Source organism: Anabas testudineus, chromosome 3 (assembly GCF_900324465.2).
Source record: "Anabas testudineus chromosome 3, fAnaTes1.2, whole genome shotgun sequence".
NCBI lineage: Eukaryota > Metazoa > Chordata > Actinopteri > Anabantiformes > Anabantidae > Anabas > Anabas testudineus.
In genome coordinates this window covers 21,597,689-21,625,533 of record NC_046612.1, presented here as the reverse complement: position 1 = coordinate 21,625,533, position 27,845 = coordinate 21,597,689, and the positions used below count along the sequence as shown (strand labels likewise).

The 27,845-nt window shown below is 38.7% G+C and overlaps 1 protein-coding gene across 3 annotated transcripts; it reads left to right on the top strand.

Moving 5' to 3' along the window:
* On the top strand, nt 1–26,740 carry LOC113173971 (leucine-rich repeat-containing protein 49). 3 transcript variants are annotated; one of them, XM_026377582.1, is made up of 16 exons: nt 1–296; nt 487–787; nt 892–988; nt 1,432–1,635; nt 2,417–2,483; nt 6,172–6,315; nt 10,343–10,404; nt 12,349–12,496; nt 14,485–14,568; nt 15,819–15,991; nt 17,125–17,220; nt 20,793–21,027; nt 21,367–21,552; nt 22,244–22,353; nt 24,870–25,023; nt 25,919–26,740. In XM_026377582.1, the coding sequence occupies exons 1-16, from the start codon at nt 207–209 to the stop codon at nt 26,132–26,134; spliced, it is 2,367 nt and encodes a 788-aa protein (XP_026233367.1). In that variant the 5' UTR covers nt 1–206; the 3' UTR covers nt 26,135–26,740. The 3 variants fall into 3 exon arrangements, with proteins under 3 accessions (XP_026233367.1, XP_026233366.1, XP_026233368.1); XM_026377581.1 differs by having other exon boundaries at nt 15,816–15,991; XM_026377583.1 differs by lacking the exons at nt 1–296; nt 487–787; nt 892–988; ... (1 more) ...; nt 2,417–2,483; nt 6,172–6,315 and having other exon boundaries at nt 12,009–12,496; nt 15,816–15,991.
* Nucleotides 26,741–27,845: the final 1,105 nt, after the last annotated feature.

Sequence of the window (27,845 nt, the reverse complement as noted above, 5' to 3'; positions counted from 1 at the left end):
TTGTCTCCGTCCGAGGAAGTTTGTAAAGTAGAAAAAGGATCAGTTTTGGGACAATGCAAACATAAAACTCTAGCAACGCAGTAGCAAATGAATTCGCAAATTTATTTTAAATGTTCGTGGCACCGTTCTTCGAAACCGAGCTTTGTTTCAGCGTCCAAGTTTGGTCTTCATCTTTTAATTGTTAACCTAGCTTAACGCTACGCTAAATGGAGCCGGAGAGGACAGAGGGCAAAACGAAGCGCTCTCATAAACACAACTCTAGTGTCAACGATAAACTGATGTTGCTCACCCCCATGGTAACACTTTTAATAAACTTCTACCGTTGTTTACATTATACTAGTATATATGCTAAATATTGACGATACATACTCGATAGAAATATAATATATTAAGTTGTAGCTTTTTGTTAGCTGGTTGTGTTATGGTCATGTTGGAACTAAGTGTTTCTGTATATTTTAAAGCAACATACTTGATCTGTTTCTGCAGGTCAACAGTTGCAAGTTGCACATTACAACTGCCAAATCTATAACACCGGAAAAAACCTCTATAGAAAACAGGCTGTACACATGCAGCCAGAGATCTGTCCAGACGCCTTCGGTGCCATCATTTTCCAGTGACTTTACAGATTGCTCTACACATAATCTAGTACCACTAGCAGGTGGTGCTCAGACTGGTTTTGCTGCAGTTTCACCTGCAGCACAAGAAGCTAGAGACAAATCTAGAAGAACGACCCACAGTGCAGGGGTCAATTACTACCATAATGCTTTGAACCTTCCCAGGCCAGCAGGTAAATATGGTGGTTTTACTTGGCAAAGGTCATGATGAGGTCATTTACGCAACGTGCTATGAAAGTTTGTGCATTCTAAAGTCAGTGTGTATTGTCCATATCAGGTGGTTCTGGAGGATTACATTACAACTCTGGTTTTCCCTTTACTCGGATGCCTTGTGACAGTTTCCCATCCAGTTTTCAACGAATTGACTTGGATAGGTATCCTTTTCAGATACATTTTTTTTTATTGTGGAGTAGAACATGTTAGTTCAGGTAAAAGTTGCCCTAAACAGGAACTATGATTGACATTTCACGCGTCATAATGTTTCATGATGTTGGTCTGGTATTCAAAGCATTTACAGTAAGAATAATAACACTTTCAAAAAAATGTCAAATGCTTCAGCATGCCACCAGGGAGCAGCAAAGGCCCTTAAGATACCCACACCTTGTCTCCTAAGATCATTGGTGATCAAGATTTACTTACTGGTGATTGAGTAGAAAACCCACAAGTTAATCAATATTTAAAATGAAATACAAAATATATATTACTAGTTTTTGCATCACTAGATTGAATCAGTTCAGGGTGAAATACAGGTGTTTTTCCCATGTCTGTCTGAAATTTGCCAGATGTTTTTATTTCTTCTGTTTTTTCAATCATTCAGGCACTGCCTGGAGAAATGTCCCCAGCTGGGCATTATGGATGAATTGCAAGTTCTCAACCTACAGCACAATCTAATCACGAGGATTCAGCATTTGTCACATCTGCAACAGCTGGTGTTCCTAAACCTGTACGACAACCACATCTCTGAAATGTCTGGCATTGAAGCTCTAAGCTCTCTTAGGATCCTTATGCTGGGGAAGAACAGGTTGGTTGTTAAGGAATTCATAAGCAAACACAAGAATATGTAAGATTTCTGAAGATTGAAGATTTGAAATTGCTTTAATGTGTAAGATAATAATACTATGCAGATTTTCTTTGTGGTAGGACAGAAAAAGCTCTAATGTGCAGAATTGTCCATCCTGATGTAGTGAAAACATTGCCATCTTGTTGTTTGCTTGTAGTGTTTTATCAATTTTAAACACTAGTGTTAAATGTTAAACTTCAGAGATGAGTGTTTTCCAGCAGGTCTCCGATTTAATTTGGAAAACCTTTTATTTCAATTAGGCAGTTTTGTTTGAAAATGTCAGCAGGAAGAAGATTAAAGTCACAAATCACAGTGAATGACATTAAGATCTTACAGCTGGCATTTATTCTGCTTTGAGTTAAACATTACATTTGTCTTTTTAGATCTACTTCCAGGGCCATGAATACCACTGATTTAGATTTCCACTGGTATTTTTCAAGAAACTACAGCCTTACATCCTGGACTGTAATTTGATCTAAATCCATATGGACCAACCTGAACAATAAGTCACTGTACACGACTGTATGTTCAGTTTCCTCTGGGAATGTAACCTTTTAATACACTTGGCCACAGTTAGCTGCTCTGCTTGGTTCCCATTCAAAAGACACTCACCCTCCTTTTGAAAGTGGTTGCACCTGGTGCAACCAAGAAGACTAAAAATGTTCATTGATTCTTTACATATTTTGTGCCACATTGTCTTGTACACTAATTTTTAACATTTTATCTCACCTTTCCCCGATAGAATCCATAAAATATGCTGCCCGGGAAGCTTGGCCAAACTGAATATTCTGGATTTGCATGACAATCAGGTACTGTTCTTTTACCATCCTCCCACCTACACAATGTATGCATTTAGTTGTTTGTTCAGTTACACATACAAAAGCTGGAGATGCTGTAGAAGTGGATTGTCCCTGCCACCTCCACCAGATGGTTGATAGCTATTGGTTTGCAAAGAGACACATTTCTCTAAATGCTAGAGTCAGTTATTAAAATCACATTGTCCACCTCTTACAGTTAAATAATACTTGATATAAATAAAGACAATTTTTATTAACTACTTCTAGAAATAACAAGATCAGCTCTATTTTGTAGATTATATGTCCTTGTCGTGTCCAGTATTGTATTCTAAATTCCTATATTGTAAAGTCAGGAATTTGATGGATGTCATGATTATCCTTTTGACTATTTCTGACTTTCAGTTCACAGCACTGTTAGAAAACATGAAAACAATCAGAACCCAAAAGCTCTTGTCTGGGGTCAACTCCCACACCCACTTTTGATTATTTATTCAACAGGCACAACTCATTATGTGCTTTTAGTATTAGTAGTATTTTTCAGCTATAGCAGATTTTACAGCTCTGCAATTCATTTGCGGTTGAATCTATTATGGGGGACTGATTTTTCAGCCTTCACAATTGAGAATGGCTCGATGATATTAAAAGCCTGAGAAAGCAAATGATGTAAGCAACACCAACATCTGATGAGGATTTTAGCAGCTCTTACACAAGAAAGATATAATAGAAAGACTTCCCTTGGTCAAAATAGTGTTTTGCCAGCATGCCGCCTACGCCCCTCCTCAGAGAGCTACTCCAGAGCCCGGGTAAGACTCCCTCCCGTTCTGATATTGGCAGCTCTTTACATAAGCAGATATCCCAATTACTATTCAATGTCTGTTACCATTTTATGTTATTTTTACCTACGAAAAATTGCATCAAGCTCTGTCTATTTTTTGTGGTTTTTAACCGCATTTTGGCAGTAAGTTTAAATAATTCTGACCAAAGGAGTGACTGTAGAATTAATTCATGATTATAATCATTTGTACAGTTCTTGTGTTTGATGACTTTTCTTTGCTTTCATTGGCAGCCATTTGCTGCCAGGCACCTATTAATGAGCAAAGAAGTCTATTATTCTTAGTACAACTGGGTTGCTTTTCACTCACTGACCTCAAAACCTCCTGTTTTGTGCTTTTGCATAACTGGTAAATCACCTTTACTCAACATTTCTACTCTCACTAGGGAACCCAACATCTACTTGTAATCTGGATTGCTGCATAATAAGTTATACAAGCAGACTGAATTCAGCTATGGAAATAGGAAATGAAATAATGAAAATACTGTTAGGTCATGACTATTCTACCCAGTCAGGTTGTTGTTTTGTCATTATTGACTACAGAACACCAACAGCTTGTCCTTTTTCATTTTGTTTGCATGATTTAACCTCAAGATTTATGTCACTGTCGTACTTTCTTTCCCCCAATTCTCTTGGAGGGAGGCACACATCTATCCAAACACTTGTACCCATTAATTTCTGTAGCAGGATGTTGTTTGGTTTCTGGTTTGTTGGAGCTATTTAAAAGGAGATCTTCTCTATGTGTCTGTGCAGCCTCAGTGACCAATTGGTGGGGTTACAATGAGACCTGACATTGTTGGATAACCAGTCTTTAGTTAGGCAGTGGTGTTTTCCACTCGATCAATTTGATTTACTGTAAACACTTAGATAAGATAGTGGAAAATGCCCTACAGGGTCTACAAAATAAAGACAAAGTATCATGTCCACTGGAAAAAACAATCCCTTTTACACATCAAAATGATGATTTTGATTAGGCTTGGCTGAATCTCTCATGGATGGCAATCATAGCTCTCTGGGGTAGGTTGAAGTTAGTTCAGAGACTCGCTTGCACGCACTAATAACACCTGTAACACAAGGTTATCTATTTTCTTGTTTTTAGACAATAGAGATTATTAAATATTTAACATGATGCGATTAGCATATTGTTGACAATGACTATATCAAGAGCTGATGTTATTGTCCATTTGGAAGGTGCCCGTTTGCTGTTACTTTTAACTCTCCAGACAACAACAGGTCTCTTGTCCTGCCTGTCAAACAATATTTTGAAGTCACTGACAAAATTATTGGAACTAGAGATGCTCTTTATATTTTACTTTTTGGAAATAATGTGCACTTATTATGGTACTAGACTGTTTGTGAAGCCTCCTCTCTATTTCTATTTAAATGTGACCTTAAGTTCGATCAAGTTTTCACACATTCAGAAATACAACAGGGATTTTAGTTCCTGCTTACAGAAAAAGTTCCGCTAAGGCATGTTGGTAGGTGTCCTTGCATGAACTGCCTGCTTAAGGTTCTTCAACAGCATTTCTGTCAGCCATTCCAAAATACTCCATGTCTTCTGCATTAACCATTCTTATGAATGTTTCTTATGATTTGGACCTTCAAATCATGAAACTGCCATATATGGTCCCTACTCTTTGGTAATCCTTTTCACCCTGGGGGAGCATCTATACATTTTCTTTTCAGGTCTTCAGAAATCTCCTTTGTTCATACCGTGACACATTATAAACCTGCAAACATGTATTGTGATGTATTTTGAAAACTCAGGTTCACACCTGATTTTCTCAGCTTACAATAGAGGTTGTCATATTTCTTCCACCCACGTACTGTATGTAAAATCTGATCATTTTTCTCAGTAAATTATTAAACAATGAAAGGTTGTCTGTCTTTCAGGACTTACATGGAAATCTGAAGGCATTTTGGGTCATTCTCATGCCAAAGTAAAGGGGAAGGTTTGGAAACTTTCAAGCATTATATCCAATTTGGATATGACATTTATATCCATAAATAACAAATTCCACCCCATGTTTGTGTTTTCATGCATCAGCCCAATATGACTCATAGATTGAATTTTTAACTGTGACAACATAAGGAAAATTATTGTAGCACTCATTTTACACAGGCGGTGATTTACTAATCACAGAGTTTACTTTAGCATAATTTCTGGCTAACATTGAAGTCTGAGAAAACGAATTTGAATGACAGTAGGTACAAACTTTAATGAACAGAAGACAGACAGAAATATAAAGTGCTAGTGGTGTGAAGTTTGAAAGATGTGTTTGTTTATGACACTGGAAGGAGACAAGGAAATCTTCACCGGTGAGACACAAATGGATGTGTCTATATACAACACTGGACACGTTTGAAACCTACCTTCAATCTTATATTTTGGTTTGTAACTAGAGTATATTTCATTATTATAATTAGTATATTTCATTACCAAATTTCAATTCCATTTGAGCTGCTTAACGTTAACCACATATCCTCAAAACAGTATGCACTGTAGGGACCAAACATGCCATGACAAACATTCCCAGGGTAAGAGCCCAAAGGAGTTCTTTTGAAATATTTTGTTATCTCCCAGAGACAGAGGGGGACAAGGCGCTCTAATATTACATCCCTGACTGACCCTTAGCTAAGTGGTTATTGTGAACAAACATTTAACTGGCCAATTAGATCAAAATAGTTTTAATCTGATGACCTTTAAATACATGACTTGAATGTGAGAGTGAGCATTGAATGTTTACATTTCATGTATGCTGTGTTCCCTCCCTCTGTACAATGTGATTACACTCTAAATATCTTGTGATAGATAGATAGATATTAAAAATCTAATATCTTGTGCTTTCTTACTGTGCTTTTACCCAGATTGGCAAGATAGAAAACATTTCTCACCTGAGTGAGCTGCGAATGTTGAACCTGGCTGGAAACAGCATCACCAGAGTAGAAAACCTGCAGGGCCTGCACTGTTTGACTGAACTCAACTTAAGGCATAACTGCATCTCTTTTGTGGTAAGGGCCCTCTTTCCCACTTTGTTGAAATCCTTACACAGTAATATAAAGGAAAAGGTGGCAGCTATTCAGTAAGCACAATCTAATTTTTAACTAAGGCTTTGTGCAGTTTCTATTTTCTTTCATTTGAAAGTGCAAGTAGGAGTTATATAAAACAAATGTTAAAAAAAACTATTATAAGCTATCCTAGTCAGTAGTTTTACTGTAGTAAGCAAGACAGTTGCTAAATTCAGTCAATACTGTACACCTCATAATAATGCATCACACACAAACATAGTGCCAGATTGTCATCTGCCCTGCAGTTTTTAAGGGCTGAGCTGATGCTCAGGTGTGTAATATTTGCTGTGCTGGTGAAGTTCCTGCGGCTACCAATATTGCCGCATTTTTTAATTACATTTACATAATTGACAAAAAACGTGCACCGATGCAAATGTTTCTTAGTAAAGTGTTTCTCAAGAGATATATTTTATGGTAGTTGCATGCTTCATCTTTCATCTTCATGCAATTTCTTCACCCTATGTGTTTTGGTTGGTTCCATTTTCCTCAATTACAGGATCACATATTGCAATTTTTACTGTCAGAAAATAACAAACAGAAATTACATCAATAGAATCTTTGTAAGAAAGTCTGTGGTGAAATGTATCTCATTGTTACCTGGAAAGACGTAGTTCATTACAGCCTCACTTTCTGGTGCAGTGAAAAAGAAACTAGATATTCTGAAAACGGAAATTCACTCCCTTTGGTTTCCATAGTGTTAATCTGATAAACAGAACAGAGCATGCCAAAACAGGCCATTCGTTTGTATGCAAATGCAATCCTGTTTTTTGAGCTAGAAAACACAGACAGAATCCAACATTGTGTTGTATGAAACATCTTCCCATCACTCACCCTGTCCTCTGCTTGCAAGTTGTGATTAAGAGCCACTTCCAGTTCTAATTATCGGATGTAATGTCTTTTTATTTGATACACAGGCGAGGAAAAATGCTGCCTCTCAGCAGATTCTCCAGTCTCTGTCATTAGTGGTTTTTGGTGCCAAGTGCTGATATCAGGCACAAAGTAAATAACCACCCTCCAGGTGTCTAGGTTTTTCCATCTCATGAGAGGGAGGGCAGATTAAAAAAGGAATTCTGGACAAGAAAAGATGTTTCATTGACACGTTTTAGGTAATTATAGGCTCTGCTGCATTATACAGTACATACTGAATGAACTTACATAAGATATAAGATATAACATAAGATGTATCACAATTAGTCTCAGGTGTGTTGTGTGATTTGTTTTCAAAGAACAGAGGAGTCAGCATGAGCAGTGATTAAACAGACAAAGCAAAAAGGCACATAGAGACAGTGACTCTATATATATTTTCTGTTTTGGCTTGTCTTCTTGTGGACCAGGTAGACTAAATAGCTTAATAAATATATTGTCTGTGGGTCTGTTCTACCATTTATATGTTATTATAGTCTGCAGTCAAGAGGATCTGCGGGGATGAAAACACTTGCTACCTTAAAAGAAATATTAAAATTATACATGGAACTTGCCACTAGCAAAAAGTAGGTCAGTATACAGTACAATACAACAACAATGGTAATAATGAAAAGATATGACCATTCCAAGCAGCAACCATGGAAATACTGCTCTTTCTAAGAGAAGGTCAAGCTGTACAATTCTACTAAATTGAAGACAACAATTAAATTGCTTGCCAAACATTTGATTTTGACCTCTGAAGTGTAGTTCAAGAACAACAAAGCGATGAACAGTTAACAACTCACCATCTGCAATTCTAGCCAACAAACCTGAGGCCAGATGTATGTCAGCTAAGCTCACATCTCAAGTGTTCGCTATTCAGTGAGCAATCATGAAACCCAACAGCTTACAATCTTTGAAACTCCCTTTAGAATCAACCAGTACGTGTTTGTTTGAGCAGCTTTCATGCTTTTTCGTGGTGTGTGATGTTGCATGCAACAGACACAGCGATGATGAGCGGTAGTTCTGTGTTTGCAGAGTAATGCATCTGCCAGAGCTTAGTACATGTGAGTGTGAAAAATGAAGACACGCAACCTGCCAGTAAGAAGAGGGTGGAGCAGGGCTAAAGTGGTGAAGGCACAAAGACACATAAATACACACCTGCAGGCATATACACATATTAACAGAGCTGTACCCAGCTTCTATGATCTGATTGGTCCTGATCAATAAGGTTTTTTCAAAAAGAGACCACATTGGTGGGCAGTTGTTATGCAGCACACCAATTCAGTGATGACATCATTCAGTCTGAGACAGGGTTTCTATATTTAGTATCAGACAGAGTTCAATGGCTGCTGCTTCACCAGCATCCGTACAGGGACTGGCACAGACAGTGTCTCTGGGTGTGTGGTAAAGGATCAGTAGGAGTTTGCCCTAAATGGCATGACTTGCAGTTTTTTTTAAAGAAGGAAGGAGAACATGGTCCTGTATTGCTAACAGCACTGTATCCTTCTCATCTCATCATGCTAGTCAGGTGGGGTTCAGTCACCCATGATAAAGAAATGCTTAGAGGAGTTTTAATGCAGCTAACAACAACAACAGCTAATTCCTAGAAATGACACTGCCTTTTTAAAATTTAACCCCAAGAAAATTTGTTTTCTCTTTTTTTTTATGTTTTGTGGTCTGGAGCAGTAGATTATTTTTTTGTTAAATTTTAAACAGTAAAGGCTTAATTACAATGAAGATTCACCCAGGTGAGGTTATCTGGACTTCTGTGTCCAGGTGCTCAGGACTTAGTATCCAGTTTATAGACTAATTAGTAGTATTAGATTAGTGTGCTCTGATGCTTGTCCCAAAATAATGCTTGCTATGTTTTAAGAAAATAATCAACAAAACATGAAAACGCTTTAAGAAAGTGAATTTATTATTGATTGGAAAAGTAGGCAGTCCAGATCTGGCAAGGCTCTAAAGAATGTCTGTAGATGGGAAAGTATGCAGTACGAAGTGAGCTATCATTTCTTGTATGCAAATTGTTGCATACAATGTGTAACAAATTGAACAGCATTAACATTGTTTCTGATATTGCATATTGTATTATAGTCTGCAGTTCGGCAAGTGGAATGGATGAAAGAGGAATGAGTAAGAGTGTACCATATTTATATGGTTGTGTGGGTTGTGGGAATTTTCCAAATATTAAGACTGTGCTGCAGTGAGGTATTGTTCTCTGCAGAAGAGCTAGCATAGCTTAAATGCTAGGCAAATATCCCATTTGAATTAAGACTGGTGACAATGCTAGAGGAGGCTTTGAGGCGGTGGCTGAAACATGGGCGGATGCTGACGCAGCTCATTCACACTGCTGCTGGGAGTGTCCTTTTTGCTTCCAGCATGTGCAACACTAGCCTTAGATGAGGACATACAGCACAGACTTTGACATTACTGAATATGATTTTCTCCACACTGCTGTATGATTAGCTGAAGACGTTGTGTTTGTGATACTGTCTGCATCCCTGTCTGTCCTCTTCAGCCTGCCAGCTGGCCAGCTGCTGCTCTTGCCCCACCCCCTCTCTAAATTTTGCATTGATTTTGATGTTGAGCTGGCCTAGAGAAGAAACAACACCCATCATACTTAGTTTCCCCTAATGATAGCCTAGCTATTATTTTGTGTGATAATATACAGTACCTAGCATCACAGTACATGTACAGCTGCATATAAATGTGTTTCAGTGAGCCTTTCAGGTTAGCATCCTGCAGTAGGGGATCTCCGCATTAGCGCAGCACACACTTTACGTCCCCTCCCCTCCCCCTTCCCTCTTCATGCTCTCTCTCACTCTCTCTCTACTGCCCCTCCTCTCCATGTGCAGACAAGGCAGCGTGCTTTATGTGTGTGTGTGCATGCGCAGCTTGGATGGGGATGCTGTGTGCTGGAGCTGAGAGCTGCAAGGTGACTGAGGGGATGGAGAGGAGCTCTGACGACAGTGACGATGCAGTGCCCTCTCTCTAAGTACCTTCTCTTTTTCACATCCCTTCGTCTCTCTCTCTTTCCTCTCCCTCTTTCTGTTTCTCTTTCTAGACTGAGGTGGAACGCCTGCCCTGCTTGCAGCGCCTCTTTCTCAGCTGCAACAACATCACCAGGTAAGAGCTCGTACCGCTTAACTCCCTCCTCCCCTCAGGACAGAGATAGGGATAGTGACTGGACACCTCCCCTCTTGTGGCTCTTGGCAGGGCCTGGCCAGCAAGCTGCAGGCAAACGAACACACATACACACACACACAGGTTTGCTGTAGTGGGCAGCTTTTGTAACCTAGAAAAAACCCCGACATGGATGTGTTCTTTATTGTTAGTAATTATTTTGTGGTTGCCTCAGAAATGGGTGTGCCTATTCTTTAAAGTTATTCAGTGAAAAAGCAGGTTGGGAGAAGATAGCAAAGTTCTAGAAAAAATTAATGATCAATTTGAGGGTTGAGTGAATTCGAGAGCAGCATTGCTAGGATAGTTTGTGTGGGATGAATGAAAGGTGTGTTTTGTTGCTCAGAGCCAACTTAACCTTCTTTACAGACTTTTTCCAATATCTGTATGTTATTTCTTTGCTTTCTGCACTCTTCTCTGGGCCAAAAAATCAATATGCCAAGATAATACAGTTAACTTTTACTCACTGAATAAAGCTGCTTTAAAATTGCTTTGTGTTTGTCTAGAGGAGGTGGATTCAGGGTGGGACAAAGGTTCATTAATGTCTCGTAGTCACCTTGTGCTGTGGTAGCCCTAACGTTAAAAACCAGCCCTGCTGTTCTGGTGTCTATATGATTCAGTGTTAAACACAGCGAGAGAGTCATGACAGAGAAACAAACAACAAATACGCAATTTGCGTTCTTAAACTCCACTGAAATGTGCAGAATGACAACTTATTCCAAATACCAAATTTTCACGGTACTGTATGCACACAAATGTACTACTACCTAAAGCTATTCTTTTCAACATATGCCCATAAGGGCAGTTTAGATGGTTTGTGTACCTTTCAAAACTGTTAATTTGTGATTGGAGAACAGTTGTGCTCTGTTGCTAGGTAGACAGAACACACATCTTGTTGTTGGAGTCAGAAAGCAGTAATGAAAAGATGCAAGAATTGTAGTGCTACTGTGGATGAAGTTGGAGGCTAGACAGTTCCCACCACCCCTTAGTCGGCAGACACAGCTCATACAGTATATAGAATATTTTTTAAAAGTTGCCTCTTGTTGGACCTTTTTTGATCATAATAACAATACAAAAAAGGGCATTGGTCCAAACACTTATGAAAAATAAAAAAAAGCGGTTTTCAGTAATCTCGCATAATCAATGTAAAAAAACACCATAACCACTTACTGTAAATCTGTGTACAAATTAAGGACAAACTAATTTACTGATTATTGAATGTAATAAACTAATAATAGTCTTAGGCCAACAGTATCAGCAGGGCAGGAGAGAATTTTAATTGAAAAATTTTGCTTTGTATTTGTTATTGCTCCCTCAACAATCTTCCCTGATGGTTGTATTTACTTTAATGGTTCATGAGAGGTTATTATCTGACCCTTTTTCACATCCAAGAAACCTCTGGCTAAGATCAGGCACAGAGCAATGTAACAGTTCCTTCAGTAGTTCTAGGCAAATGATTCATCGGAGTTATTATCACAAATTAGTAATGATTAAATCGCCACTACTTTACATAACATAGCTGTGCTTTTTTGTGTCTCCTTTTGCTACAGGGTGATATCAACAGTGTAGCAGTGTTTTCTCTCCTGAGTGCCTCCTGAGTAATGTCAGGCTGCCAATGTGTCTGTAAAATTACCAGTTTTTCATGTCTTTTTTTAGCTTGGTTCCATTCTGTCACTATAGGCCCAGATTAAAGGTTTAGGAATCTAAACATCGCGGCAATTGTCTTGTTTGACTTACCCTGTGGATGAGTCAGGTTTCCAAATAAATAGTTAGGTCATGATGCTTCTGTATAATTAAAATCACTGAGTGTACGTTGTTTTGTATTGCAAAAATTGTAGCATGTGTAACTTTAACTTGATATGATTTTAAATGTTCTTTGTCCGATTGTAGTTTTGATCAGCTAGCCTGTCTTGGAGAGTCACGCTCTCTTTCTGAGCTCACCCTGGATGGGAATCCTGTAGCCCTGGAGACATGGTACAAGCAGGCCGTCCTGCGCTGTGTGCTTCATCTGAGACAGCTGGACATGAAGCGCATCACAGTAAGACTGAAATACTTTTCTACAGTTCGTCTGTGCCTGTGAACTGGGAACTGGCCATTGGCCAAATGCTGCTCATTTGTAGTTGTGTCTGCTGAACTTTTAAAATCTCTCAATTCATATGTTTTTTTGTCTAACTTTTTACACATTAGGGACAATGAATCACACAGCCACAGTGTGTGAACATTACCATAATGACATAATCAAACATATTTAGATATATGCAGAATAATTGATGCAAGCAAAGAATCTTAAGGAAATTGTTTCCATGTAAGAATTACACTTACTATACTATGTATATAAACTATAAAAGCCTTTCAACCAATGACTATGTTGTACAATATGTTGCATTTACAAAAGCCTGTGTTACTATATCATATCAGACTTTTTTATTGAGCAGATGACCCCAAAACCTTATGCCTCTATCTGCGCATATCCTGAAGGCACTGTACATGTTGATTCTTGAAAGTGACTCTGTCTTGACATTTTGACATAAGGTTTGTTATGATTTCACAGTTCAAACTTCAGATGAACCCACAGAGGCCATCTCCCATTCACTCTCAATGGTGCATTAAGTTCTGCACTTCTTGATGAAGATATATTCATTAGTCTCTATTCATTACAGCATTAATAGAGTTCTAAACTGCATGTTAGAGGCAAAAATCATCACTAATGATTGTGAACTTTAATTTATTTGAAACAAACATTATGTACATTTAATCTTACAAAACAAAGTTTACTCTCAAGCATAAAAGTGAAGTCGTCAGCAAAGTGCTACAATGAAAAATCGGCCTGCTTTTAGAAGCTGTCAAGCAAGGAGCACCCAGGTCTGAGCTTGTATTTTGAAGGAATCTGAATTTACCACACACCTTTCCTCAGAACACACTGCTGAAAGGGAGAAAAAGAAAGACGTGATTCTCCAATTTCATTACTTTCCATATTTTTACTTGAATTTTAATGTACATATGATTTGCAACAGGTTTGGCAGGTTTTAATGCCCTATGGCCCATTAAATCCCTGCCACAAAGTAGTGCTACAGACAAACTGCTGTCTGTAGCTGTCAATCCTGCCAAACGCTGTTGTTTTATTTCCAGAAAAGTTACTTTTGGGAAATGCAATGTTTGGATTTGACAACAGATTTGTCATCCTGAGACTGGAGCTTCCATTTTTTCAAAGTGTGTCATGATATTGCTGAAGGGGAAACTTCGATGTAGCCGCTGATGATGTAGACATTTCCTATTGAACTGATTGGAAAACTCTGTCTGCAGAATGTGCCAGAATTATTTGGACCATTTGCAAAACAGAATAAAGGAAGGTCAAATAACTACTGACTAAATATATTGTCAGTAATGTACATTTTACTAAATAATAAATGTATAATCCCATTCTTTATACTGGAAATAATGTAGTTGAAACCTTTTGTGACTTTGTGGTAGCTGCTAAAATATTAGTATAATAAGTATTAGTGCTGTAAAATATCACCTTCTGCAATCAAAAGGATAATGATCAATTGCACAGAATATCATATGCTGTAGATATTTTCCTTCATAGAATCTTCATTAATTGAAGAATGACATACACACCTGGCATCTTCATCTCTCTCCACTAGCTGACATTAGTGCCTTGACTCCAGTAAGGCTAGCATTTTGCCTATATTGATCAGACTGAAGCATCGTCTCTGCTAGCTCATCACAGACAACTGAATATCCCCCAGCTCTTAGCTGGCACACTCAGATTGTGTTGGCAGCATTGCATTCTGGGAGTTTTGGCTTTCCCCAACAGCTGGGCTCAGTTGATCCGAGTCTGAAAATCAGACAGATAATCCTGTGATGCACCCAGCTAGTGTGAGATTTTCTCTGCTTTCATAGTTGTCCAGTTCTGTTGTAGAGAACAGTCTTCCTTACAGTGTCTTTTGTTGTTCCCCTCTCTCCTGAATAATTCAGAACTCATGAATGGAGCAACATTCTGATTGCTCTAGCTATCTTTTTCAGGACGAGGATCGGCGCATGGCTGGTGTACAGGCTCGAAAAGAGGAGGAGAAGAAGAGGGAGAGTCACAAGCAGACCATTCATAAGGTACCAGTCTGATCTGATTTGTTCTTGTTGTCTTTGTCTGCCTGGATTTAGAGTTTAAATATAGAGCAAATACACAACAATAGACTACATTTCGGATGCTTGAATATCAAGTGTCCTCTGAATACACTTGTGTCTTTTTTCAAAAATCGAATGTTGCTCGATAAGTTATTCTTGATAAGAAGATAATTAGTTGCAACAAAGCACAGCACAGAGCTTTAATAGCATCAACACTCTTACCATTTTAGAAACGCTGCATTTCAATGTTTAGCAGTGTTACCCATCACCTTAATGTTTTTAACAGTGGAGGAAATTCGAACTATAATTGTCATATCCAGATTCAAGTAAGCATTAGGTGCTTATTTGCACAACCCCCATGGCCTGTTAATGTGGCGTTTTACTGTAATTTGCATCTGTTTTTCTTTTTTTCTTTTTGAAAAGCTTTACCCTCAGATTTGTTTTGATGGGAAAGCTGATAAAGAAAACAACAAAATGCGTAAATAAATATTTTGGTCATGTCATGTTTACAGTTAGTTGATATGTTTTTAATTTTTCTTTGTCTTCTAACTTATGTGTCTTGGCATTACTGAGGCAAGGTTTTAAGTACCCTTTTTGAATGCTGCAATGGACACTTTCAACTTTTCAAATGTATCCAAATCAGTTCTACATCACACAAGTTGCCCTTTAGGAACTTGAATGGAGGTGGAGTACCATGTCCATAGTGGTACTGTCTGTAAATTAAACTTGATTTATTTAAATGGTCAAAGATGTTCTGTCTTGCACAGACGTCAGTTTTATTGAGTATGCATATGTGTATGCATGCGTGTGTGCATGTGTGTGTATATGTACATATTGATGTTCTCCTACTGTGTTTGTGCTACAGATGTGCCTTTTCCTGAGAGATCTCTGTGCAAAATGTTTTGTCTCTCAGTAACCTAACTCTTGCTAATCCCTGGTGTTGAGAAAATGTTATATTCAATGCTGCAGCCAAATGTTTGTGAGGGCAAAGGATTCACTATAACTGATACTGACTCACCCCTGTGTTGGGGAGTGGCACATTCCATGAGTAATCTTATTGAAACTACATGTTGGCCAGGAAATAACAATTGAAAGACACCAGAAGAGTATAAATGCTGCTGTTTGGGAGGTTCCATTAGCTTAATTCAGGCCCTCTTTGCTATGCTCAATCTGTCACTTGAAATCTTCTTTGTCCTCTGTGTGTGTCTGCTTGTTTATTGGTTTTCATCAAGGAGAAACGACGTCTGGCAATCCGTAATGCAGCACAGCAGTGGGAGGGTGTTAAAGCCTGCCTAGAGCTACCACCAGCAAACGGCACTAAAGAGGAAGTTAGTCCAGAGAATAGCCCTGCCCATAGCCCTGCCCAGACAAATGGTCTCGTCCAGGAGCCTTCTCCAGATGAGCCAAGGTATACACCATGTCAGCAGAAAATAGGTTACAGAACTAAAAGGGTCAATGGCTGGTATTATGCCAGTTTTATATAACCCTGTAGTGCTGGTCTATGTGTGATATCAGTATGTCCATGGTTGGTGTGGTTTATATCAGTATTATTTATACACCGTGGGTTAGATTTAGAAACATGCAGCCCATTAAGCTCTGCTAACCTTTTGGAACTTTGCTGGTATATTGGCAGATTTAGCCATACTAGCAGTCTAGCTCTAGGGTTGCTATGTCATGGTGATGAAGTAATATTATTAATTAATATTATACTAACATTATACACCTTTTTAAACTCAGCATTTAGCAATTATTAACTCATTCATTTCCTTCTCTTATTTAGCTCTATTTAGAAACTACAATCTCACAAATCCTCACCTAGGCTTAGTAAATTCTAAGTTAATCAGATTTTACCAGCTAGATTTGCTACTAACCAATCAAATCACAAACCTTTCACTGTATTTGCTCATTTTCCAAGCCCCACCCTTCACCCAATTGTTCATTTAGTACGGTGTTTTCAGCTGTTAAGAGTGTTGATTAAGTTGAGCAAGTTTAGGGAAAAAAGTGTTTGAGTGAAATAAGAATAGTTATTAGAATATATTTATACTGTATTTTATTATGTGACATTTTACAGTCTGCTGACATGTACTTTTAGAGAACATATTGTAGTTATTTCATAAATAACCACTACTAAAATGATGACTGTTTAAACATTTAGCCGTGGTTTGACGTAGCTGAGATAGAAAACTGAGAACACAAGAGAGGAAGAATCTATTGCATGTTATGTTCAGATTGCCAGAGATTTTACTTGACTGCCTCTTCACTGAGGAAAAGCCTGGTCTGCAGTCTTAATTGGTAGACATGGTTGTGCATAGAGTATTGGCTGAAGATCTTTCTGACCCATAGGCAAGTTCTATTTGGGGCACTTACAAAAATCCTTATAATAAAAACATACAAGACAAAAAAATTATATAATAGTGCCATGTAAAAAATGGACGCACAACAGCTAAATCAAGGAATTGATTTTTTTTTTCCATTTGAAAGAGTTGTGAAAAGAGTAGTTTGTTCTCTTGTCAAGGAGTTTTATTTATGTTTATCTATCAGACGGGTAAGCCCAGGTTCTGGACCAGAGAGACCATCAGGGGGAACAGAAAGCAGACTTCGCACTAACAGCCGTCCAAACAGCCCACGAGATCCCAAGTAAGACAAAATTACATGTGTGTGTATAAATAAACACAACAAAATAACACCCAAATGTCACTCACCACCCAGCACAACTGGGAAACACATGAATAGATTAGTGACACCTTACAAAGTTTTAAGATGTCACTAATCTATACAGTAACTTTTTCGAGGCAAATTACATCAATTACATTGAAATATTTCTAAGCAGCACATTGATCCATCTATTTACTACAGGGGAGTGGAGCTTGGCTGCTCCTGAGTTCTGTGAGTTCTCTAGTAACATCAGTGCCTACACGTCTAAGAAAACAGTGTTCTGTTTGACTGTTATAACATGATGTTTAAAGTGAAATACTGTAAATCAACAGTCTGGCCCCAGTAATATGAGAATAGGGCTCAGATATAGTTTAGTCTGCCACACAGAATATCATCCAAGTCAGAATGAGTTATAAGAGGGAGGGCTAAGATGAAAGTGGGGGCTGTGTCAAGGACTATTATTACATGTTTTAAAGACGACTTTTTCTTCCTGCACCAGGATATGAAAATGGCCCTTAAGCTCAATCCCTCAATGGCCAGGGCAAAGAATTACACGCGCAGTACGCGATTGAGTGTACTGTGCTACTTAAGATTTATATTACTTTGGTTTCTATTGTTTAAATTTAAAGGATGTGTTAATTCAATGTGTAGATTTAAACATTATATTGCCTATACAGTACAGCTCAGGTTATCACAGATAGCTACTGACGCGCTACATGCTGAAGAAAATTACACTGTCCTCCCCCATGTAGATCATGAAAGGGCAGATGATGGATGAGCTTGTCTCTGTCATCTGGATCTGCTCTGTGGGAGTCAGGAAAACACAGTAACCACTTTACGCATGTGTGTGTTTTTATTTTAGAGTAACAAACTGGGGACTGTCTGCAGTCCCTAGTTGGGGGCTGCAGCTGACAACTATCATCTCAATTATAGACAACTTACGGGTGAAAAACACAACTTTATCTGATAAAAGCTTCAGTATGGATTTTAATTTGAATATTTTCTTAGTACAAATGTAGGTTTCTGTGTCGCAGAGATATTGTGGGGCTCACCTTTGTTGTGTTGAAAAAGCAATTACAACTAAACATACTGGCTATGTACAGAGTATGATAATGTATACTACTTCAGAATATGTTTACATGTGAAATTGATCTTAAACTATTACCATCTAGAAGTTGAACAATCTCTGAAATGTAGCAATTTGTAGAGATGTCACACTTTTTCACAGACTTTGCTAGGACAACAGTTAGTCCGATATAGTCAGTGCATAGTGCTAATGTCAATTTCAGGTTGGTTTTAGTTCTATGGCAAGTTGTAGAAGGGATTTACTGGCTAAACTGAGGGACAATTTGTCTCATGCATGATATCATCTCTGGTTGACATTAGCAGCCAAATTAGAATAAGGATGAAGTCAATGTTGACAGCACATTTAGCATAATACTGTCACTACAGTAACTTATGTGACAATAGTTTATGTTCCTGCCAAAGCATGACTGTGATGCGGGCCAAACTTTATTCCAATGTGAACGATTTAAGATTTATTTGACTTCATTCCCCTGAGAGGTGGGGATGCAATGCAGTGGAAGAGCTCTAACTCATAAATCTAATAGTGGGGTTGGTCACCATGTGGAGAGATGAAAAGCTCTTTGTGCTTTTTATACATACAGTCAGCAAAGGTGAGAGTTGTGCTGAGATCCCAAGCAGGTGGTGTTGCAGGTATATATTCTAAGTGAATAAGTTATTTTCAGAATGGTGAGAAATAGGTTTGGTAGCTCCGATGAAATCTTTAACGACCACCCTGTAGATTAACAGGCTGCACAACTCAGCACCGCATAAGAATCCATCTGCAGTGCACTAGTTAAAGTGCTCATCTTTACTTTTTAACACAAAATGTTATTTTGTAATGACAGCTCGAAGAATAATGTTTCACACATATCACTACCACAGAGTATTTGGGCAATTGAAGACATGTGTATGATACAAGCTATGTCTTGGGGGGATTAAGTTGTTGAGACATGACAGATGTCCTTTTTAAAACAGCTCTAGGATTAAGTGAGATAGTCTTAATTAAATTAAATTCAGAGTATCCAATAATAGGCCAGAGCAGGATCCATGTACTGTAATTTTGATAGATTCTCACCTTGTTTGCTTCTCCTGGGTTGATGTCAGAAGGGAATTCAGTGCCACCTGGCTGCCTTTCAGCTGTGATTATAGGGGAACAAAATGCAAGTGTGTTGATGGCACTCTTCCAGGCACACAGAAGTCACTCTAAGTCTCATAGTGACTTATCTACATATTACATCTATGTCTCCTGCACCACTCTGGAGCTTACTCTGATTTACTGCCTTTAGCAATCCTATAATACGGAGACATGACATATCCATCCAATTAACTGTCTTTCAGTGTCTTAAGCCTCCCCATCCAGTGGTAGCCAAGTTCCATTGCATACTTGGACTTTAGAACTTCAAAATTTCTACTCACCAGCTGCACTGAGTGCAAGTATTTGCTATGTCATGTCAACAGTTGTACCGAGGTGTATTTTGTAATCTAAGTCTTTGGGGGGAGAAGGTTTCTATACTTTCAGGGGATTTTTTTTTGTTGGATTTCCGTGGTTGCAGCAAGAATGAGTCTGCCACAGTGTATCCGGTTCTTTTAATTTATCCCTGGGATCCCCCATGGTCCTTTAAGACCATCGGATGACATTTGATTAAGAATGACTCTCAGGGTATATGATGGATCACTTTGGGTAACATATAAGGGAATTTGGCAAGCATGATGATTAAATTGGACATTCCCTGCCTGCCACTTGTTTATTTGCTGAGGGTCAGACTTTGTATTTGTTGTCATTTTCAAATGTTGGATCCCCTTTTACTGCTCATTTATTAAGTAAACTGCTCCTTCTGTCTGGTACACAGGGGAGTTACCTGTTGGGGATCATTCTACTGTGTGTGCAACAAAGATGGGGAAAAAAATGAAGACAGCTTCATTTTTTTCCCTATGTATGTACCTCTACAGTATGTCTACTGTGCTTTCTACCCTTCTTTCTTTTTCTCTTTCTGTCTGTCACTGTTTATTTTGTCACCTCTCACTATTGAAACACATCTTATAGAAATTGGTCACAACAAGAATCTTGGATTAGAGTTATGTAATCATAGGATTAGTCCTCTAACCACCATGGTTTTCCTTTGTGGCAAGAATGGGATGGTGTGAAATATGAATAGGGGTGATTAGTTTGTTGGCGTGCTGAACCCAGAATTATCAGTGTTATTAGTATGCAGCCTGTGGCCATCTGATGCCCTGCTATGCTGAAAAATCCCCTGAGTGTCAGAAGAACCAGTAGGCTGAGCACATGGGCTCATACAGGGAGATTATGTCTCCTTGAGACTTGCCCAGATTCTTAGCTCTCACAACTCTCTTATCAGGAAAGGGCACATAAACTGTGGCAGACTAGAAAATATTGACTAGACCACTGACTGTTCCGCAGCAGCGTTACTTCTTCCTTCTCTTAACACAATGCTAGCTTTCACATGTTTTTATGTGTGTGTTCTTTGCAGGCTTGTAGAGGCAGGGAGCAGCAGTGTTCAGAGCTTGTCCCTGTCTGACAGTCACCTGGCAGAACTGGATGGAGACACCCTCCGTTTATTTGGACTCGGGGCCCTTGAGGCCCTGGAGAGGGGGTGGGGAGTTCAGACCGCTGGTGCCGTCACTGTAATAACCTTCCGCTACATGAACTTTGACGCTATTGTACCAACACTACCACGAATAAGGGTCAAGTTCCCCAATCTATCGGTGAGGGCACTAGCCACATGAGGCATAGGATAATAAATTTCATAAATTCTTCAAAAAGAAAAATAATAGAATGAACATTTTTCATTTTAGCTGCACATTTGTGGTAAATGTTGAATATAATCTAACCACATGCCATGTCATGACACAAAGAATGAGGATTTTGGAGGTGTTGAAATAAACATAGTCATCAACATTTGCCTTAAGTTACTGGAGCATTTGTTCAGAGATGGATCTTGTAGGAGTAGAGTATCGCATTAATGTATTAATCTACTTTTTCTTCAAGATAATCTAATGTATACTGTAGTTTTAACTCACATAAAATCAACATTTTTGTTACAGCACTTGATCTTCCTGGAAACCAATATCAACCGTTTGCCGCAACTAGCAGCCCTGGCTCAGGTGAGACGTCTTGACCAGCTGACCATTCACCCTGAGGGCAACCCAGTGGTCAGTCTGGCTCTGTGGCGCTCCTTTGTCATCTACCGCCTCCATCACTTCAATCTGCAGAGGATCAATGGCCAGGAGGTGAGGATCAAATCAGTACTGAATGTAGTCTTTAATGTCAAACTATTCTTTTACTTAAATTAAGGGCTAATAACTGTGTCTGAAAAATGTTTAGTTTACTGTCTATATGTATGTATGTACAGGTATATCCCATTCTTCCCACACAAGAATGAGACAGACAAGAGTACCTCACATTTACATTTACTGTTATTTGGCAGACAGGTACAAAGCAAGAAAAGGTTCCACTTGGACTCAGATACAGTCTGAACTGATTTGATTTTGATGGTCAAGGGTTAAAGGTCAAACTTATTGTGACCTTATGGCTGTCCCTTTCTTGTCCACACAATGTCTCAGGAATGCCTGAAGAGAATTTCGTTATATCTTGCCCAAATGTCCACTTGGATGATCCTATTAGGAAATGAGTCTGGACAGACATGCATGTAAACTGCAACTTCACAAATGTGAGGTGTTAATTGGTGGTTAGATTTGATTTAATAAACCCTGAAATGTGTTATAATATCTGCTGTTTTTTTCTTGCTTATATTCTTCTTACCTTCTATCTGTTTCAATGTGTCATCTGTAAATTTTAACCATCGTCTGTTAAATGCACTCAGATAAAATATAATACAGAGTTGTACTTTCTTAAACAAAGCTGTGTAGGTATACACTTAGTCGTCTTTTTCTGTGTAAGACCATGTTGTATCTATTTCAGGTGACCATGAATGATGTAATTGCTGCAGAGCGTGTGTTTGGGACACTGGGTCATATAGCAGCCACTGAAACTCCACGTTGCCGACTTCTTCTGCTGCTAGAGGAGTCCAGGTGAGAATTTGGTCTCAGATACTTGATCATGAAATAAAATAACTACAGTTTATTGACAGGCTTGTGATGTGTCCTTGGCTCTGTGCATTGTTTGTTTAAATTTATCATATTTGTGTGGATCCTTAAATGAGTATATGTGAGTTACAGCTTGTGAGTGTGCAGGCTACCATACATGTATGTGCATGCCTGGGCATAAAGTTTTGCGTGTATACATTTGTGTGTGTGTGCCTGTCTGTCTGAGACAGAGCCTGGCACCAAGGAGCCAAAAGAATTAAACTGTGTCTCAAAGTAAGGGTGGGAACTTGGCACTTTGGCACAAACATTCCTCTCTCTCCCCAACCAAAAGCTCTTGACGTATGTCACTTGGGGTCAATGAAAAATGTTTTTGCAAAGCAAAATTCTGTTAAATGTCAAACATAAGAATGTGTTTTTAATGATTATTAACAACTGAGTGGTTGCACACATTTTGCTGCTGCTTATAAGTTTGCCTACAGTTGGGAAAAGTGCCTAGCTGAATCATTATGTATTATATACATATGACAATGAACAGTGTGCAGATATAATTATGAATTTTAATGGTGTGGAAAAAAATTTAATTCATACTTAATAAAATATAAACAAAATTAATAAAACTTAATGTGAGGCAGTGTAGGAGTGTGTGAGCCTAGTAATGGATTTGAGCTGTCTTGCTGTACAAAGTTGCACTTTTAGAATAACACTGAAAATGAACTAGCAGATTTTAGGGGAAAAATGGCTTTGGCTGAATGTCACTTTAATTTATACACACCCTGTTATGAATAGATAATAGACAATAGCCCAAGGCTAAAGATTTTTTTTATATCAGCGATGAAGTCTTATTCACTGTTGTCTGCATGCACAATCACTACCCTTAAAGTTAATTATATCTTTTTGGCTAAATGCTGTTAGATTTGACATCTTATTTCTCAGCACCTTTCCGCTGTAGTCTGCGGAAAGGTTTTATTTTATGTTGTTTATTTTCTGGTTTCAATTAGACGTAGGCAACACAATGAAGAGAATATGAGAAAAGCACAAACATATTTTGCTTTATGTTACATGTTTGCACAAAGTTTTTTTTTCACTGTATCCTGTTGTGTTGCTCTGTGAATGGTGGTTTTAAAACAATACACTGTGAAGACGTCAGACAGTTGAGTGTGCAGCAGTGGGCCCTGACATTCCCAGGACTTACGGATTAGTTCACACCGGTGTCACGGCACTCACTGGAGTGCCTTAATGCTCTAAACCTTACATGTGGTGGTAGTAGGATAAAATGTATCTAAAATCTATGTGACTCAGCCATTTTACCATTTATATTTAATGTCATTACTATCTACAGTATTTTTTTTAAGTTTGCATTGGACACAGGCTCTAATTTTTATGAAGTGCAGTAATGTATGCATAATGCAGTTTATCACAATGTCCTCTTTTCACTTGTTTATTTGTGACACCGTCTGCCTAAGTCATTTACAGTACGTTTTCTTTTTTTAACCACAAAACAACATTGTTGGGTCCTGTCTTGACCTTGTTGTGTTAGTGACAATGAGGTGACCTGCCCTCTTCTACTTAACAAATTCAGTCAAATGGTTCTCACTAAAGGGAAGGCAGTCAGGGTGAAAACGTACGTGATATACTTTTTAATGCATATATTGTGTATCTTGCAAATGCAACAACATATATATTTTACCTTTAAATTGATTACACTGGCTTTCCCTGACAACTGAGTGTCTCTTTTGGCTTGTAACCCAGACTGGAAAAATGAATTCTACAATAAATGTTGCAAAGTTGTGTTAATACATTGCATAAGGACCATTTGGCTGACTTGGCAAACTGGCAAACTGATCATCGCTACTGTTCTCTCACACAGTACATTTAACAAATACAATTTGTTTAATGGGTACATACTGCTCACTGTTTCTTCTGATACACATGTAATTCTCACTACCAGTGACAAACATAAACTGTATAGACAGAACTTACACACACAGGCCTAACCTATATAAATTTATTTTACCCTGTTAGTCACTGTAATGTCTGACTGACATGCACTCACACTCACAAACTGTCTTATCCTATGTGGAATGTTTGCCTGCAGCTTCCTCTGAAAATACTATTTCAGCATCCTGGCACTGAGCTGTAGAACATGTTGGTGCAGTAATGTATCACATGAGATTTCACACTAAAAACAGAAACATTTGAAGTAGACTACATCACTTTTAGCATTTTCTACTAGCTTTGTGAGTGCACAAATTCCACTGCTGCATATATTGAAACATCTACCAAAAATAATTGATTTGTACTTAAATGACACTTGATTGAAGTGTAGGTTACACCCCTCAACTTCCCCCTCAGCAAGTGAGTAAAAAAGGTGTGTTCATATGGTTGAGGTTGAGAGGGTATTAGTTGATGGCCAAAAGTCCCACCTTTATTACATTGGTGCCACTCACTCCTCTTTCTTAATACCTTCACTCTGTTTTCTCATTTCTCTCTTCACCCTGAAGGAAGCGTCAGCTGCAATTCCTGTTAGAGGGGCGTGGCAGGCGAGCAGGACTGAGTCCAGAGGAGTTGCGAGACAATGGGAAGCTCCTGGGAGAAAGCCTGAGCAGAGCTCTGTTTAACTACCCAAGCAGAGACTGCAACGTAGAGAGCCCTGAGGTCAATTCCGTTTTAGTCACAGTGCTTTTTTTTATTGCAACATCAACCTATTTGTTTACTAATAGTCAGAAATGTCTTGTTGGGTTGTACAGTGGAAATCCACATTGTGCTCCACTGCTGTATTTCCTTAAGAAAACAAGTTAAGATGCTGCACTGCAGTTTTTTGTATGCATGTCACATGCTTAGTGTCCTCATCAATCATAGAAACAAAAATCTGGTATGTTCTATTTCTGAAATGAAGTCACTGGTTCTCTATACTTTTAGTATTAAATCATCTAAATCATCTGCTGTTGCCAGAAATAGTGAATTTGCTTACATGGAGTACAGACTTTGCATCATATCATCTTAAAATCATATCGGCTCACTCCTTTCACCAAATTCACCTAAAACAATCTCTTATTGACCAAATCCATACTTCTGTTGACATTTAATATCCTGCTCAGCATCTATATTAAACAGATTTGTGTAGTGCACTGTGATCGAATAAATTAAAATTATGTTACATGTTGTTATTGCAATCTCTGACTTCCCCATAAGACTTCTTCATAAATCTAACTACGTCAATGTTAAAAGGGTACAGGGTGGTGTAGTACTGATAGCACTGTAGCCTTAAAGTTAGAAGGACCTGGGTTCAAATACTCTGGGTACACTGGCCCTGACATGCACTTAGAGTTAGGGTTAATTGGGGACCCTAAATTGTCCAAAGGTGTGAATGGTGGTCAGTCTTTATATGGATCTAGCACAGGTAAAGCAGCTAAAATGATGTTGGAAAGGAAAAGAATGTAGTTAACAAGCGTCTTCCTACCTTCTACCTCTACCACTACACTTGACCTTAATGTCATTGCAACACTCAAACCAAATAAACATGAATGATATTCCTGTGTTTTCCTTATAGGAGGGCACTGTGGAGTCATCAGAGCGTGCTGCCATGATAGAGCAGTACCTCCAGGAGTTGGTCCAAAGGGCCTCAGACACCAATCTAAAGGGCGAGGCTCTTCACAAGCTCTGGCCCTCCATGTTTGCTGAGATGGTCAGGGACTGTGTGCTGGAAATGAGGGACCGAGCAGCCTTCCGCCAAGCCAGCCTTGCAAAGCTTTCAGAGACTAAGTGAAGAAGACCAAAGGATCACTAGTAGATCAAATACACATACAGTATGGACATAGTGTTCCACTTACACAGGGGGGACTGTAGTGCTCCATCTTAAACTCCATCTGTAACTCATCATCTCTTAGTGACATTAGCAGTTCTAAAACACTGAAGGGTGCATTTCCCCAGTGTTTGGGGAGACCTTCCCCAAGATGGATGTAGACTGTTTTAAAGATGTCTAAAGAACTTGTCATGACAAAGGCGTCTTGACTGAATGTAGATTTTCACTAAAGACACAGTGATTATTCAGTGCTTAGAGATGTAATACTGTATGCTTGAAGAAAGTAAAAGGGACATCTTGACTCACGGTGCAGTATGGTCCCTGTGGAGTGTGCTCAGCACTATAAAAGCCTTCTGACTAACCCCTTTTCACCATTGATATCATGAGCTGAAAATGACCAGTGACCCCTTACTTGAGACTAGAATGATTTTTCTGTCTTACATCATATTTCACTCATTGCTCGCTCACTTTTGCCTGTCTGACATAAAAAGAAGGGCACAAACAAGGATAAGGACTTTTCTTTGTTTATCACTGATTTTCAGTATTGTACTTAGTATTAAAAAATTCTGTATTAACACTCAGTTGGTGTATGTGTCTACGTGTGAAGAAGTCGCAGTGGAAGCATCCACCTGGATCCATGAGTCCTCCAAGTATTGTAATGCTCATTTCATCTTCTTTCTCTCGTAGGCAGTATACACTTGACAGTCACTTTGAAGCACTGCATTATCAACACCTCATAGACCACTGGTCTCTTATGAGGCAAGGACTATGTGTTAAGAGGTTCAGAAACCATGAAGGATCCTCTGGGTAGCATTAACTTAGGTTGGAATTTCCCTAAAGGCACCAGATCCATACCACCTGTTCCTGCTCCCCTCACTTCAGCCATCTCACTTTAACCCTTATTTAATAAGCCATGTCAGCAGAGATTACAGCACCAGTACCAGGAGGAGCAACTGCAAGGCAATGAAGTGTTAAACAACTGCACACACGCACAAAGGAGTTGACAGGTGCTGCTGTCCGGTGTCATCCACTCTACTGGAGAGCAAGATTGCTTAAAGGTATTTGATTTGAAGAAGACAACATCTAACGTTGGGTTGTATGTTAAATACATTGTTTCTCCTCAGAAAGAAGATTGTTGGGTTCTGTTTTCAGTTGCATTAGTGACTCATATCTCTTGCTTTACTGAATGTTCATGTCAGTCTTACTCATCCAGGTACTATGTCTTTGGGAAAGTTTAATCCAACCTAGACATTTAGGCTGTTTTGCTCTTGCTGAATATCAAAATAGCACTTCTAATAAATGATTCAATCTAAATCAGCAGACAAATACAGATGTTTAAACACATTGACTGAAAGAAAGTACAGTAAGACTGTATAACTGTATATTTAGCGTTTTGGTAAATCTTTCACTTGAAGATCTTATATGAACATGAAAACTGAAAACCGAATGCTGTGCAAGGGAACCACTCAGTGCCGATGAAGCCACTATATTTAGAACAACTCCGATAACCAACATTGTTTTGTGCTGACACATTTTGTTGTTTTATGGGACTATAGCTGTCAACATTGTGAGAGATTTCTGGTCCCCAAGAACTGACAGACCGCCACGATTAGTGATGACATGCATGAAACGGAAAGCATGAACAGAAAGCAAGAACAATGCTTATCAGCGTTCC